The 17,500-nt window shown below is 40.7% G+C and overlaps 1 protein-coding gene across 2 annotated transcripts in view; it reads right to left on the bottom strand.

The window, feature by feature from the left end:
- The window catches only part of plvapa (plasmalemma vesicle associated protein a), a 71,015-nt gene that overhangs the window by 19,721 nt on the left and 33,794 nt on the right, over positions 1–17,500 (bottom strand). Inside the window, exons 2-3 of one of the 2 annotated variants that reach the window (XM_061941443.2) lie at positions 4,788–5,051; positions 853–922 (exon numbers count right to left, since the gene is read on the bottom strand). In XM_061941443.2, the coding sequence (XP_061797427.2) occupies positions 853–922; positions 4,788–4,859 (142 nt within the window). In that variant the 5' untranslated portion in view covers positions 4,860–5,051. Of the gene's footprint in view, positions 1–852; positions 923–4,787; positions 5,376–17,500 lie in introns of those variants that run through there. The other variant, XM_061941430.2, reaches the window with a different exon arrangement.

Genomic DNA, 17,500 nt, shown 5'->3' on the forward strand with positions numbered 1-17,500 from the left:
ATAAAAAAGTAAGCTTTTGGTAAAATGTTTTATTTTTTGGAATTTTTTGTTTGTAATTGGTTTTTAATCTTCATTATTTACTTCAAGTTATGACAGTTTGTCTCCATTTACAAATTTATTTATTTATTTTCAATTAATTTTGGCCAAAGGGGGCGCATTTCTATTTCTTACACACACTTGTTATTACATATGTTGGCCAGAGGGGGAGCACTTCAAATGTTTACACACACTTGTTATTTCATATGTTGACCAGAGGGGGAGCACTTTTAAAACCGACACACAGTCCATTTGAAAAATTCCTCCTTTTTGGGACCACCCTAATTTTGATAGATTTTCACCAAATGAGACATTCTCTATTAGATGCAATGGTTTTCCGTATTGGGACCATGATTTATGTCCTAACTTGTTCACACCTCCTCATATGGAAGGTGCTTTTCCTTGTTGATGTCTCAAGACGGGTAGAAATACAAGACCACGCACACACAAATATACAAATATATGCATACACACTCGTATATACATATACACACATACATACAGTATATATACATATATATTTATACATATATACACATACAAATATATATATATACACACACACAAATAATTATAATTCACAATACACAAAAATTCAACACCCCTTATGACAATTGAAATAATGTATCACAATATATCATACTTTTTACAAATTATCTGAAGTATTTCTTACTGTACTACAATATATGCATTTCTGTAGCGGGATATCGATATATAATTACAGCCAACGAGTTAATTTACCTAAAGAGGGCAATAATAACAATAGTACCACTGGGGAGTAATTATAAATTCATAAATGAATATGGTTCCACTTACGCATTGGTTGGGATGGTTGAGGCATACGCGGCTGGTTCTTGCACATGTACAGTTCCATATTTGTCTGTTGCTGTTGTGTGTGAATAAAAATAAAAAATAAATAAAACAATGACATTGAGATCACTTGTCACAATAAAGTATAACTATTTCTATACAAAACAATGTACATCAGGGGTGTCAAACTCAAATACAGAGTGGGCCAAAATTTTAAACTGAACAAAGCCGCGGGCCAAGGTTGAACAAATTAACCTTTTAATAGGGACCCAAACAAGTTTTGCATTGAATATTGAACAAGGAAGGCTTATATAACTTTATAGTGACATGCAAAATCGAGTTTCAAATAATAATAATAATAATAATTAAAAAATATCAATGGCATATTAAACAAAATTTAAATAAAAATTGGAATGCCTCTTTTCTATTTGCAGCCTTCTGAGGTAAATATCAAAATAAACATTTTCCACAGGCTAATAATATATTTGAAAATAAAATAACAATAATGAATGAATCAAACATTCAAGCCTTGAAGTAGCAGGAGGAAGTGCATGAATAAAACGTTAATTATTGCTCAGTTTGCTACACTGAATTGCTTTAACACTGAATATGGAACAAGCAACGCTTATATAATTTAATAGTGCAAAATCAACTTTCAAAAAACAAACGAAAAAACATCAATGGTATACTAAATAACATTTTAATAAAAAATGTAATGCCTCTTTTCTATTTGCAGCCTTCTGAGGTAAATATCAACATTAACTTGGTGGGCGGGAGCGGGGTTGGGGGGGTCGGGGTTTGGTGGTAGCGGGGGGTGTATATTGTAGCGTCCCGGAAGAGTTAGTGCTGCAAGGGGTTCTGGGTATTTGTTCTGTTGTGTTTATGTTGTGTTACGGTGCGGATGTTCTCCCAAAATGTGTTTGTCATTCTTGCTTGGTGTGGGTTCACAGTCTGGCGCATATTTGTAACAGTGTTAAAGTTGTTTATACGGCCACCCTCAGTGTGACCTGTATGGCCGTTGACCAAGTGTGCATGGCATCCACTTGTGTGTAAAAGCCGCATATAGTATGTGACTGACGACAGGTTGTAGAGGACGTTGAAGGCAGTGCCTTTAAGGCACGCCCCCAATAATGTTGTCCGGGAGAAATTAGGGAGAATGGTTGCCCCGGGAGATTTTCGGAAGGGGCACTGAAATTCGGGAGTCTCCCGGTTGCTAAGTATGAGTATTAGCGGTGAATGCGGTGTTACAGCGGCACGCCACTGTATAATACCGGCGGGCCAGCTCTAAAGTTAATTTGATATTGCCTCAAGGGCCAAATGAAATTACACGGTGGGCCAAATTTGGCCCGCGGGCCAGAGTTTGACACCTATGATGTACATAAAGAACTACATCTATTTCGAATATCTACATTGTTAAAACACACTTGAAGAAATGTAGTGAGAACCATGACTAAAGCTCCATTTTCTTTCCCTGACAAATATACACTATATTGCCAAAAGTTTTTGGCCACCTGCCTTGACTCACATATAAACTTGAAGTGCCATCCCATTCCTGACCCATAGGGTTCAATTTGATGTCGGTCCACCTTTTGCAACTATTGCAGCTTCAACTCTTCTGGGAAGGCTGAAGGTTGCGGAGTGCGTTTATAGGAATTTTCCACCATTCTTCCAAAAGTGCATTGGTGAGGTCACACACTGATGTTGGTGGAGAAGGCCTGGCTCTCAGTCTCCGTTCTAATTCATCCCAAAGGTGTTCTATCGGGTTCAGGTCAGGACTCTGTGCAGGCCAGTCAAGTTCATCCACACCAGACTCTGTCATCCATGTCTTTATGGACCTTGCTTTGTGCACTGGTGCTAGAGATGCGCGGTTTGTGGACACAACCGCGGAGTCCGCGGGTCGGGCGGGTGACATGACGAAAAAAATAGATTTTAAATAGATGCGGGCGGGTTGCGGTTGAACCAATTCGGAAATATATATACATAGTTAAATGTTGTTACCCACATACGAAAAACGTATAGATTTTATCGGTCCTTTAGGTGGAGCTGATGGTGCATCACCGAAAAAGAAAAGGATTGACTTCACAGAGTGGGAGGAGGATACACCTGTGCTTGTTGATGAAGTAGAGGATTATTCCTCTACAAACTTGCATCTCGACGGATCAGCAGAGGAAAAGCTACTTTCCTTTTGGGGGAAAGAAGGACAATCATTCCCACGACTACAACACCTTGCCAAGAGAATCCTATGCGTCCCAGCAACAAGTGGCGCAAGTGAGCGCTCCTTCCTTCCTGCATTTTAGAGGCCAGGCGCTCTCGCCTGAATCCTGGCACTGTAGATGCCATTTTATTCCTGCCTAGTGCTAACAAAAAAAAAAGTAAGTAGACATACGGTTGGATTTGTTAAACGAATTAGTCTACGTTACCTAGGCTATACCAAATAAGCCCATGTCTAACCTATATTGAGTTCGGTCAGCTGAATAATTTTGATGGTTACGTGTTGTTTGGGCGCACTACAATGCAAAGGATTTAGGGCAATTGCGTTGTTTATTGTGTTTTTTTTCTATTCGAGATATACTACTATGTGTGAATAATTATTTGGCCTCGCTTTCAAGTGAAGCGCATCTCCGATTGGCGACAATGTAAGGATATTTAGCCTGCTTTGTTTGTCGCGACCGTCTATTTTCATTATAATTCAAGTTTGATGATAAAGTGCGGTCTGATGGGTTTGATTTCCCCCCTTCAGCTTTTTGCCTTGGCCAATAAGTTGCAGGCAATTTATTATTATTATTTATTTAATTTATTTTTGTTTAAATAGGGATGACATACATATGTTATTGCATAATTTAAGTTTGTGCGCGTGATTGACAGCCTAAGGCTTATGAGGCACATTTTTTATTTATTTTTTTATTTCAACTTAAAAACGTATGAGCCTATGCCTAGAACATAGGCTATGTGTTTATCTTTATTTTCCTGCCTGTCGTTGACAATGGAGATTGTCTGATATTTTGTCATGGCTGCAGATCAATCAATAAAGGTTCATCTTTGTCGCGAAATTGTTCACTGTTTCACTGTGCACCCCGCCCTTGTCCCTATTTGAGCATTATAACGTTAACAAGTTGATATTCATTGAAATAAATTCAGAAACATTTTTTTACCTAACGAAAATATAGGCCTAGTCTTTCTAAAACATTTTTTTAACTTCTTAAAAGCATCATTCTGCTTGCTGGAACTGCGCACACAAAGTGTGAGGAACGCACTCCTGATCTGAGGGCATTGGCAACAATAGTCAACACTTTCTTAATGGAAATGACAATAATACTATAATAATGATAAATAATATTATCACGCATTGAATGTCTCTGCTACATTGGATCAGTCTCCTTTCTTTAACAGGCAAAAGCTTTCTAACCTCACTAATGCCTTGCATCGTCTATATTAGATATATAACAACTGGCGGATGGCGGGCGGGTGTGGTTTTGATAAAATGTTGGTTGGGTGGATGGCGGATGGATGACGACTTTTGTGATGCGGTTGCGGATGAAATAATTGCCTATCCGCGCATCTCTAACTGGTACACAGTCATGTTGGAAGAGGAAGGGGCCCGCTCCAAACTGTTCCCACAAAGTTAAGAGCAGGGAATTGTCCAAAATGTTTTGGTATCCTGGTGCATTCAAAGTTCCTTTCACTGGAACCAATGTAAGAAAATCAACCCCACACCATAATTCCTCCTGATTCTGATCATTTGGATGGGTGGCTAAATACTTTTGGCAATATAGTGTATTTATAGCCTTCGAAAATGAGGCAGTGCATTTACTTTAAACACATTCATAAACATCGTAAATGAACAACAAACGTGCCTGACGCAGTGTGAATTGTGACACCTCTGCAGTAGTCAAAGGAACTATTTGCTAATACTGTTTATAATTTTAAAAATGATATCTTACCTGCTGTCTGTTCAAGTCTTGAATCAAACCGAAAGAGATGTTGGAAATACGTCGGACCACACCCAGGTCCATCTCGATGCGGGTCTTCTCAGTCAGGGTGACGTTGAGTAGGTTCGTCAGGTTCCGCCTCAGGTGCCTGAGCGCCACGTTCTCGATGGAGAGTCGGCTGAAGCTCTCCTCCAGGTCCTGAATGCGCGCGGTGGACGGCGAGTCCTGCTTCTTACCGTAGACCAGAAAGAGCACCAGGCTGACGATGATGAGCGACTGAATAAGCGAGGAGAAAAAGAAGATGATCCTCAGGTAGTAGCCACAGCTCTTGCCCTTTGTCCGGTACCGCATCTTCTTTTGAGCCTGCGGGCTGGACTTGGACACCTGGGAGTAACCGCTGCTGTACATGAATGCAGGGGGGGGGCAAAAAAAAAGCAGCACAATTCCTCCAAATCTTGACTTGTTTTAGAGACTATAAGTCCACGTCTTGTAGAGCTGGTGACCCGTTGTCGGTCAAAGCCCAAAACACTAGACAAGTGGGCCGGATGTTTCCTTTGTGTGACGGTGAAAGCATGAGAATCGATCAGATTGTGGGTGAGGTGTAAACATGGGTAGGAATTTATAAACTGCTTTGGTCACGGACTTCCCATGATGGGAAGTTAGCTGAACTCCAGACACCTCCCATCATCAGTCTGCTGCACAGGCTGCTCTTCCTTACTGGCGTCTTACGTGGAGCTACATACACACTTACTACAGAATAGTGTTGTCCCGGTACCAAAATGTATTTCGATACTTTTCTAGATAAAGGGGACCACAAAAAATGGCATTATTGGCTTTATTTTAACAAAAAAATCTTAGGGTACTTTAAACATATGTTTATTAATGTTTATTATTGTAAGTTTGTCCTTAAATAAAATAGTGAACATACGAGACAACTTGTCTTTTAGTAGTAAGTAAACAAACAAAGGCTCCTAATTAGTCTGCTGACATATGCAGTAACATATTGTGTCATTTATCTACATATTATTTTGTCAACATTATTAAAGGGGAACATTATCACAATTTCAGAATGGTTAAAACCATTAAAAATCAGTTCCCAGTTTTTTTCAAAATTTTACCCATCACGCAATATCCCTAAATAAAGCTTCAAAGTGCCTGATTTTAACCATCGTTATAAACACCCGTCCATTTTCCTGTGACACAAACAAACATGGCGGAAAGAACAGCAAGCTATAGCGACATTAGCACGGATTCAGACTCGGATTTCAGCGGCTTAAGCGATTCTTCTTCAACGAAATTGAAGAAGAAACTGAAGCTATTGAGCCATATCGGTTTGAACCGTATGCAAGCGAAACCGACACGACAGCCAGCGACACGGGAGAAAGCGAGGACGAATTCGGCGATCGCCTTCTAACCAACGATTGGTATGTGTTTGTTTGGCATTAAAGGAAACTAACAACTATGAACTAGGTTTACAGCATATGAAATACATTTGGCAACAACATTCACTTTGAGAGTGCAGACAGCCCAATTTTCACCAATTAATATATTCTGTAGACATACCCTCATCCGCGCTCTTTTCCTGAAAGCTGATCTGTCCAGTTTTGGAGTTGATGTCAGCAGGCCAGGGAAGCTAGGGTCGATATTCTTCTCTTGATCATCTTCGGTGGCATAAGGGACGGTGTGAGCCAAGACATCCAGGGGGTTTAGCTCGCTCATCTGCGGGAACAAACTGCCGCCAATGCTTGCCGTGCTACCGAGGGCCTTTGTCCATGAATTGCTCACACACTCCGGCAGATTCAATGGGGGTCTGGCGGCAGATTTCTTTGACTTTATTGTTGGAAATGCATCTGCTTTGAGTGTCGCAGGATATCCACACATTCTTGCCATCTCTGTCGTAGCATAGCTTTCGTCGGTAAAGTGTGCGGAACAAACGTCCAATTTCTTGCCACTTTCGCATCTTTGGGCCACTGGTGCAACTTGAATCCGTCCCTGTTCGTGTTGTTACACCCTCGGACAACACACCGACGAGGCATGATGTCTCCAAGGTACGGAAAACAGTCGAAAAAACGGAAAATAACAGAGCTGATTTGACTCGGTGTTTGAGAAAATGGCGGATTGCTTCCCGATGTGACGCCACGTTGTGACGTCATCGCTCCGAGAGCGAATATTAGAAAGGCGTTTAATTCGCCAAAATTCACCCATTTAGAGTTCGGAAATCGGTTAAAAAAATATATGGTCTTTTTTCTGCAACATCAAGGTATATATTGACGCTTACATAGGTCTGGTGATAATGTTCCCCTTTAATAACTGTTTAATAAATACACTTTTGGTAAATTGTAGGGCTGCAACATCTAATCGATTAAATCGATTATAAAAATAGTTGGCGATTAATTTAGTCATCGATTCGTTGGATCTATGCTATGCGCATGCGCAGAGGCAAACTTTTTTTAATTTTTTATAAACCTTTATTTATAAACTGCAACATTTACAAACAGCTGAGAAACAATCAAAATAAGCATGGTGCCAGTATACTGTTTTGTTTTTCAATAAAATACAGGAAAGGATAGCAATGTAGTTTGTCTCTTTTATCCGATTATTAATCGATTAATCGAAGTAATAATCGATTATCAAATTAGTTGTTAGTTGCAGCCCTAGTAAATTGACTTAGTTGTGATTTCACTCTCTGCATGAAAGTTTAAAAGTAGCATATATTAATGCAATGGGGATCTGGCGGCAGATTTCTTTGACTTTATCGTTGGAAATGCATCTGCTTTGAGTGTCGCAGGATATCCACACATTCTTGCCATCTCTGTCGTAGCATAGCTTTCGTCGGTAAAGTGTGCGGAACAAACGTCCAATTTCTTGCCACTTTCGCATCTTTGGGCCACTGGTGCAACTTGAATCCGTCCCTGTTCGTGTTGTTACACCCTCCGACAACACACCGACGAGGCATGATGTCTCCAAGGTACGGAAAACAGTCGAAAAAATGGAAAATAACAGAGCTCATTTGACTCGGTGTTTGAGAAAATGGCGGATTGCTTCCCAAGAGCGAATATTAGAAAGGCGTTTAATTTGCCAAAATTCACCCATTTAGAGTTCGGAAATCGGTTAAAAAAATATATGGTCTTTTTTCTGCAACATCAAGGTATACATTGACACTTACATAGGTCTGGTGATGATGTTCCCCTTTAAGGACAAGCTTGCAATAATAAACATATGTGTAATGTACCCTAAGATGTGTTGTTAAAATAAAGCCAATAATGACATTTTTTGTGGTCCCCTTTATTTAGAAAATGATCGAAAAGTACTGAAATACATATATATACAGTAAATACTGGCGTGGGGACAACACTACAACGCACCGTGGTCCTTATCTGTTTTATGAAGCCATAGATGGCGGCGTGTGAAGGATGGCCTCCTCCGTGTGCCAAAAACATTTTTATGGGATCATGAACAGTGTTTTCCGGTGCACGGCCGGGCGACAAGACAATGGCTCGTGTTGTTCTTGTGACGTTCTCTCGGGGAGGCGCTTTGATGCACTGAGTCTCTGTCCAACACGATGACGTGGGCAAGCTGCCCTCCGTCTCACAGGACGCACACACACACACACATCATTTAAAAATGAAAAGTAAAGGCCTGACAGTAACAGTCACTACTTTTTTTTGTTTTGTTTCCCCTGCCAGGCATTGTTGACGAGCCAAGCCTCATCTTGACAGGAAGCAGTATTTCATCGAGGAGATGCTGATGGCCAGACGTTTATGTACTAGATTGTAGATAAAGGGGCGCCAACAAACGCAGGATATTAGAGAAAATGCAAGACATAAACATTGAGCAGATTTAATTGAATTTGAAGAGGGTTGTTTTTATGTACATGCGCCAACATCAGGTTAGGACAGTGTGGTATTCCTTTTTTTAGATCTCTTCATGGGCGGTGGCCAATCTTGGACATAGTGTTCATAAATCATTTAAAGTGGCGCGTTGTGTTTTCTTTCTTTTTTTCTTCATGTGTTATTTCAAAACTTACATAACATTTTCTGTTAGAGGGCTTGGTTAATGTTGTGTGTTGCCAAATTTCCTGGATATGAACGCGCTCCCATTACAGTGGTACCTCAACTTAAGCGGAACTGCACTTTTTTTTTGTGCCTGTCGTTCGCAATCATTATGAAAGACATGATGGATGGATGGATTTTCTTCAAAGGGGAACATTATCACCAGACCTATGTAAGCGTCAATATATACCTTGATGTTGCAGAAAAAAGACCATATATTTTTTTAACCGATTTCCGAACTCTAAATGGGTGAATTTTGGCGAATTAAACGCCTTTCTATTATTCGCTCTCGGAGCGGAAGCAATCCGCCATTTTCTCACTTCCGTCGGTGTGTTGTCGGAGGGTGTAACAACACGAACAGGGACGGATTCAAGTTGCACCAGTGGCCCAAAGATGCAAAAGTGGCAAGAAATTGGACGAAATTTGTTCAAAATACGAGGCTGTGGGGAAAGCCGACGAAATGGTCAGTCGTTTGTTCTTGCCAACCCTCCCGGATTTTCCGGGAGATTCCAGAAATTCAGTGCCTCTCTCGAAAACCTCCCGGGACAAATTCCCCCTCGAAAATCTCCCGAAATTCAGGCGACGCCCCCTCCAGCTCCATGCGGACCTGAGTGACGTGTCGACAGCCTGTTTTCACGTCCACTTTCCCACAATATAAACAGCGTGCCTGCCCAATCACGTTATAACTGTAGAATGATCGATATGGTTTCTTTCATAGTTCTTTCTTTCTTTCATAGTTCTTTTTATTGATTTCACATTCACATTGACAACATATTCAAACCCTCTTCATCCCCTACCCCTGCTGTCACTCAAAACAAAAACAAAAAAACAAAAATAAGAGTACAAAAGTACCCGGAGTAAAAAAAAAAATAAATAAATAAATAGATAAAGTTCAGTACAAGGCACCTAAAACACAGTAATTGAAAACTGAAACATAATGTAGACGCAGCATGACAAGGCCATATCTAGGTACATATCTAGGGCTCTTCCTGCACTTGTGTAGAAGATTGGTCAAAAAAAGTAAAAAAAGGTCTCCACACTTTAAAAAACTTGTTTTCAGAGCCCCGTAATGTGTATCTTATTTTCTCCAGCTTCAGGTTTGCTAGTACGTCCCTTATCCAGTGGGAGACTAAGGGTGGGTCAGCCTCCTTCCACTTCAACAATATCAGGCGGCGTGCGAGGAGGGTGGTGAAGGCAACTATTTTGTGACCCCCGACAGGTAGTTCCATCCCTTCAGGAATGATTCCAAATACAGAAATGAAAGGGTTTGGATCGATTTGAATTGTTAAAACCGTAGAGAGTGCTTCAAAGATGGACTTCCAGTACCCCTTTAGCTTCGGACAAAGCCAAAACATGTGTATTAATGTTGCGTTATGAGTTCTTGGTTTCTTATGTGGGTTTATTGTTAGGCAGTTTCATTAACGTCCTCCCAGCGCGGTAACAACGCACAACAGCAGCAGTCACGTTTTCGTCTACCGTAAAGCAGTTCGTCTGCCGTAAACAGCAATGTTGTGACACTCTTAAACAGGACAATACTGCCATCTACTGTACATGCATATGTGACAACAACATCTACGGCTTTTAGAGAGTGCAGTGCACAACTGCGCACACAACAAAGAGACGAAGCAGAATGCATCATCAGAGAGGGTGTTCAGCATGGTTAGAAAAATAGTGACAGAGAATAGAACAAGGATGGACAATTCAACCCTTAAAGGGGAACATTATCACCAGACCTATGTAAGCGTCAATATATACCTTGATGTTGCAGAAAAAAGACCATATATTTTTTTAACCGATTTCCGAACTCTAAATGGGTGAATTTTGGCGAATTAAACGCCTTTCTATTACTTGCTCTCGGAGTGATGACGTCACAACGTGGCGTCACATCGGGAAGCAATCCGCCATTTTCTCACTTTCGTCGGTGTGTTGTCGGAGGGTGTAACAACACGAACAGGGACGGATTCAAGTTGCACCAGTGGCCCTAAAATGCGAAAGTGGCAAGAAATTGGACGAAATTTGTTCAAAATACGAGGCTGTGGGGAAAGCCGACGAAATGGTCAGTCGTTTGTTCCGCACACTTTACCGACGAAAGCTATGCTACGACAGAGATGGCGAGAATGTGTGGATATCCTGCGACACTCAAAGCAGATGCTGACATCAACTCCAAAACTGGACGGATCAGCTTTCAGGAAAAGAGAGCGGATGAGGGTATGTCTACAGAATATATTAATTGATGAAAACTGTATTCATTACTCGCGGTTTTACGTAAATTATTATACATAAACTGTGTTTACCAATAATTTAGCTTAAAAACATTTTTTTTTTTCAATCATTCGAGTACATTCGGGTAGTCTTGTGTAATGCAGTATTTTGTGTCTATTTAGTGTGCTGAAATCGTGGACAAATATATGTTCTTAGCGCGCCTGAAATGGGCTGTCTGCACACCCGCAGACGAGCGAGCTAAACCCCCTATCGACCCTGGCTTCCCTGGCCTGCTGACATCAACTCCAAAACTGGACAGATCAGCTTCCAGGAAAAGAGCGCGGATGAGGGTATGTCTACAGAATATATTAATTGATGAAAATTGGGCTGTCTGCACTCTCAAAGTGCATGTTGTTGCCAAATGTATTTCATATGCTGTAAACCTAGTTCATAGTTGTTAGTTTCCTTTAATGCCAAACAAACACATACCAATCGTTGGTTAGAAGGCGATCGCCGAATTCGTCCTCGCTTTCTCCCGTGTCGCTGGCTGTCGTGTCGTTTTCGTCGGTTTCGCTTGCATACGGTTCAAACCGATAAGGCTCAATAGCTTCAGGTTCTTCTTCAATTTCGTTTTCGCTACCTGCCTCCACACTACAACCATCCGTTTCAATACATGCGTAATCTGTTGAATCGCTTAAGCCGCTGAAATCCGAGTCTGAATCCGAGCTAATGTCGCTATAGCTTGCTGTTCTATCCGCCATGTTTGTTTGTGTTGGCTTCACTGTGTGACGTCAGAGGAAAATGGACGGGTGTATTTAAAGATGGTTAAAATCAGGCACTTTGAAGCTTTTTTTAGGGATATTGCGTGATGGGTAAAATTTTGAAAAAAACTTCGAAAAATAAAATAAGCCACTGGGAACTGATTTTTAATGGTTTTAACCATTCTGAAATTGTGATAATGTTCCGCTTTTTTTTGCAAATAATCATTAACTTTAGAATTTGATGCCAGCAACACGTGACAAAGTAGTTGGGAAAGGTGGCAATAAATACTGATAAAGTTGAGGAATGCTCATCAAACACTTATTTGGAACATCCCACAGGTGAACAGGCAAATTGGGAACAGGTGGGTGCCATGACTGGGTATTAAAGTAGATTCCATGAAATGCTCAGTCATTCACAAACAAGGATGGGGCGAGGGTCACCACTTTGTCAACAAATGTGTGAGCAAATTGTTGAACAGTTTAAGAAAAACCTTTCTCAACCAGCTATTGCAAGGAATTTAGGGATTTCACCATCTACGGTCCGTAATATCATCAAAGGGTTCAGAGAATCTGGAGAAATCACTGCACATAAGCAGCTAAGCCCGTGACCTTCGATCCCTCAGGCTGTACTGCATCAACTAGCGACATCAATGTGTAAAGGATATCCCCACATGGGCTCAGGAACACTTTAGAAACCCACTGTCAGTAACTACAGTTGGTCCCTACGTCTGTAAGTGCAAGTTAAAACTCTCCTATGCAAGGCGAAAACCGTTTATCAACAACACCCAGAAACGCCGTCGGCTTCGCTGGGCCTGAGCTCATCTAAGATGGACTGATACAAAGTGGAAAAGTGTTCTGTGGTCTGACGAGTCCACATTTCAAATTGTTTTTGGAAACTGTGGATGTTGCGTCCTCCGGACCAAATAGGAAAATAACCATCCGGGCTGTTAGAAGCGCAAAGTTGAAAAGCCAGCATCTGTGATGGTATGGGGGTGTATTAGTGCCCAAGGCATGGGTAACTTACACATTTGTGAAGGCACCATTAATGCTGAAAGGTACATACAGGTTTTGGAGCAACATATGTTGCCATCCAAGCAACGTTATCATGGACGCCCCTGCTTATTTCAGCAAGACAATGCCAAGCCACGTGTTACAACAGCATGGCTTCATAGTAAAAGAGTGCGGGTACTAGACTGGCCTGCCTGTAGTCCAGACCTGTCTCCCATTGAAAATGTGTGGCGCAAAATGAAGCGTAAAATACCACAAAGGAGACGCCGGACTGTTGAACAACTTAAGCTGTACATCAAGCAAGAATGGGAAAGAATTCCACCTGAAAAGCTTCAAAAATTGGTCTCCTTAGTTCCCAAACATTTACTGAGTGTTGTTAAAAGGAAAGGCCATGTAACACAGTGGTAAAAATGCCCCTTTGCCAACTTTTTAATGATTATTTGCAAAAAAAAATTACGATTTTCAGTTCGAACAGTAACACTTTTACGCAATGTGTTGCTGCCATTAAATTCAAAGTTAATGATTATTTGCAAAAATTAAAAAAAATTCTCAGTTCGAACATTAAATATCTTGTCTTTGCAGTCTATTCAATTGAATATAAGTTGAAAAGGATTTGCAAATCATTGTATTCTGTTTTTATTTACCATTTACACAACGTGCCAACTTCACTGCTTTGGGGTTTTGTTTTATTTATTTATTTATATACATATATATATATATATATATATATATATATACATATATATAAAACAGAACCCTAATATTAAGCATTATTCTTTAAATACATGGAATACCAGGAAACATTACGTATAATCAATTTAATTATATGCATTTGTTTGCCCAATTGTCAAAGTGATAATACTTAGGACTGGCTGTCAATTTATGTGTTATGTTTTTGCTTAAAATTTCTGCCATTTTTCTGTTTTAAAGCCCTTTAGAATTGTATCTTTTGAAACAAACTAAATATATTTAAATGTTGAGTATTCCTGACATATACTTTACGTGTACCAGCAACACAGGAAGTGATCGGCCTGATCAGTAATGATACCTCAAGAAGATGTAAGATAAAATAAGCTCAAGAAGATGTAAGATAAAATAAGCTCTGCTTCTTCCTACTCCTTTTTGGAAATGTTACATTTTATAAGTGAACGTGTGATGTTCTTTAAGCACCTTCAAAATAAACTAAACCATTACCCTGACCAGAAATGACAGCAAGAGTATAAGTCATTGATAACACTGCCGCTTAGTGGAGAAGTCATGTAACTACAATTGAACCAATCGCTCTATCACAAGGTAAGTGAAAAGTAATTGGAGAGCAAAATGTAAGCAAATATGGCGACTGATTCATAAACAGTCATTTATGTTTATGCTCAGTGTATAACAGTTTTTTAATTCATCAGATATACACCATATCAGTGTATAACAGTTTTTTAATTCATCATCATTGTAATCCCTGTTTTGTTGAATTTCATGACCTCATCAAAATATTTTCATTTAAATTTCAGCATTATAGATTACAAAAAAACCTAACATGACAATGTATCCTTGACCAATGGGTCCTTTGAAACTGCAAAATAAAAAATCTCCAAAACAAGTTTGTAACAATAATTAAAACTGGTGTTTGCAGTTCTCACTAAAAAAAAAATATATATATATATATATATATATATATATATATATATATACATATATATATATAAATAAATAAAGGGACAAGCGGTAGGAAATGGATGGATGGATGGATATATATGTGTGTGTATGTAATGTGTATACACATATAAAAAAAATATATGTGTATATATACACATAAAAATGTGTACATAAATATATATGTATATATATTTATACAGTATAGATATATATACATACGTGTGTATATAAATATATATTTTTATATGTGTATGTATATATATATATATATGTATATATGTGTGTGTATATAATTATATATGTATGTACTTATATATATTAATACAGTATATATATGTACCGTATTTTCCGCACTATAAGGCGCACCTAAAAACCACAATTTTTCTCAAAAGCTGACAGTGCGCCTAATAACCCGGTGCGCTTTATTACGATTCATTTTCATAAAGTTTCGGTCTCGCAACTTCGGTAAACAGCCGCCATCTTTTTTCCCGGTAGAACAGGAAGCGCTTCTTCTTCTACGCAAGCAACCGCCAAGGAAAGCACCCGCCCCCATAGAACAGGAAGCGCTTCACCCGCCCCCATAGAACAGGAAGCGCTTCACCCGCCCCCGGAAGAAGAAGAAAAAACGCGCGGATATCACCGTACGTTTCATTTCCTGTTTACATCTGTAAAGACCACAAAATGGCTCCTACTAAACGATCCGGGTCATAAAAAGACGCAATCTCTCCATCCGCACACGGATTACTACCGTATTTCACAGCAACTGAACCGCACTGTGGAACGGGAGCACGTACGGTGAATATTCGCTCCACAGGGAATGAGAAGTCATCCTTCACTGTGGTTCTAGCTTGCCATGCTAACTTCCACTCATGGTGATATTCAAAAGGAAGACCTTGCCAAAAGAGACCTTTCCAGCCGGCGTCATCATAAAAGCTAACTCGAAGGGATGGATGGATGAAGAAAAGATGAGCGAGTGGTTAAGGGAAGTTTACGCGAAGCGGCCGGGTGTCTTTTTTCACGCTGCTCCGTCCATGTTGATATATGACTCTATGCGCGCCCACATCACAGATGGTGTCAAAAAACAAGTGAAGCACACAAATACAACACTCGCCGTCATTCCGGGTGGATTAACCAAAGAACTCCAACCGCTGGATATTGGTGTCAACAGGGCATTCAAATCACGACTGCGAACTGCGTGGGAAAAATGGATGACCGAAGGCGAACACACCTTCACTAAGACGGGCAGACAACGCCGGACAACATACGCCAACATCTGCCAGTGGATTGTAAATGCCTGGGCAGATATTTCTGTCACAACTGTGGTCCGAGCTTTCCGGAAGGCAGGATTCACAGAACTGCTGCACAACAACAGCGACACTGAATCCGATGATTTCGAAGAGACGGAGCCCGCCATTTTGGAAGCCACGCTAGCGCAACTTTTCAATTCGGACACCGAAGACGAAGAATTCGAAGGATTTACCGGTACGAATGAAGAATAACTTCAGAAAGTGAGCGCTATGTTTATTTTGTGTGTTGTGTGTTGTGACATTAACGTTCGAGCAACATTACCGGTATGTTGCTATTGCTCTACACCATTTTGAATTTTACTATGTTTGTGATTGCACATTTGTACATTTTGGGACAGAGTTGTTAGAACGCTGGTTTTCAATATATTATTAAAGTTTGACTGAACTATCTGACTGTTTTTTTGACATTCACTTTAGCGCAGCGTTTTTTTGACATTCACTTTAGCGCAGTGTAGGCGCGGCTTTTAGTCCGGGGCGGCTTATTGGTGGACAAAATTATGAAATATGTAATTCATAGAAGGTGCGGCTAATAATCCGGTGCGCCTTATAGTGCGGAAAATACGGTATATATATACACATTAATACAGTATATATATATATATATATATATATATATATATATATATATATATATATATATATATATATATATATATATATATATATATATATATATATATATATATATATATATATGTGTGTGTGTGTGTGTGTGTGTGTGTGTGTGTGTGTATGTATATACACGCACACACTAGAGATGCGCGGTTTGTGGACACAACCGTGGAGTCCGCGGATTATCCGCGGATCGGGCGGTTGAAATAAAAAAAAATTAGATTTTAAATAGATTCAGGCGGGTGGCAGTTAAACCAATTCGGAAATATATATACATAGTTAAATGTTGTTACCCACATACGAAAAACGAGCAGGCACCTGCAGCATATGCCACAACAGAAGAAGAAAAAAAAAAAGAGATGGACACTTTTACGGAGCGGAGAAGGGACGCCTCGCCGGGGTCCGGGACCGAGGCCCCTTCCCCCGAGAGGGCCCCACCGGGAGCCGTAGCTGAGGTGATCCGCGAGAGGGGCCCGACGCACGTCCAGGGTCACCACCGCGCCCGCCTCACCGACACCCCGCCTTGTCCGCCTTCGCCGCGGCCGGCGTCACGCGCAGCAGGTAAGCAGCTTACCTGCCCGCCACCCCCGTGGCCGGGGGCTCGTAACAGGGGTCACTCCGCGCGCTCCGCCCGCGCAGCTTACCTGCCCGCCACCCCTGTTGCCGGGGGCGCGTAACAGGGGTCACTCCGCGCGCAGTGCGCTCACGAAAGGGGTGGGGCTCACCCTGGTTGATATAGACAGCAGGACGGTGGCCATGGAAGTCGGAACCCGCTAAGGAGTGTTTAACAACCAGAGGTGGGTAGTAACGCGCTACATTTACTCCGTTACATCTACTTGAGTAACTTTTGGGATAAATTGTACTTCTAAGAGTAGTTTTAATGCAACATACTTTTACTTTTACTTGAGTATATTTATAGAGAAGAAACGCTACTTTTACTCCGCTACTTTTATCTACATTCAGCTCGCTACTCGCTACTACTTTTTATCGATCTGTTAATGCACACTTTGTTTGTTTTGGTCTGTCATAGTGCCTGCGTTTCAACAAATACAGTCACTGGTGACGTTCACTCCGTTCCACCAATCAGATGCAGTCACTGGTGACGTTGGACCAATCAAACAGAGCCAGGCGGT

The sequence above is a fragment of the Nerophis lumbriciformis genome, linkage group LG03 (genome assembly GCF_033978685.3).
Source record: "Nerophis lumbriciformis linkage group LG03, RoL_Nlum_v2.1, whole genome shotgun sequence".
Lineage (NCBI taxonomy): Eukaryota > Metazoa > Chordata > Actinopteri > Syngnathiformes > Syngnathidae > Nerophis > Nerophis lumbriciformis.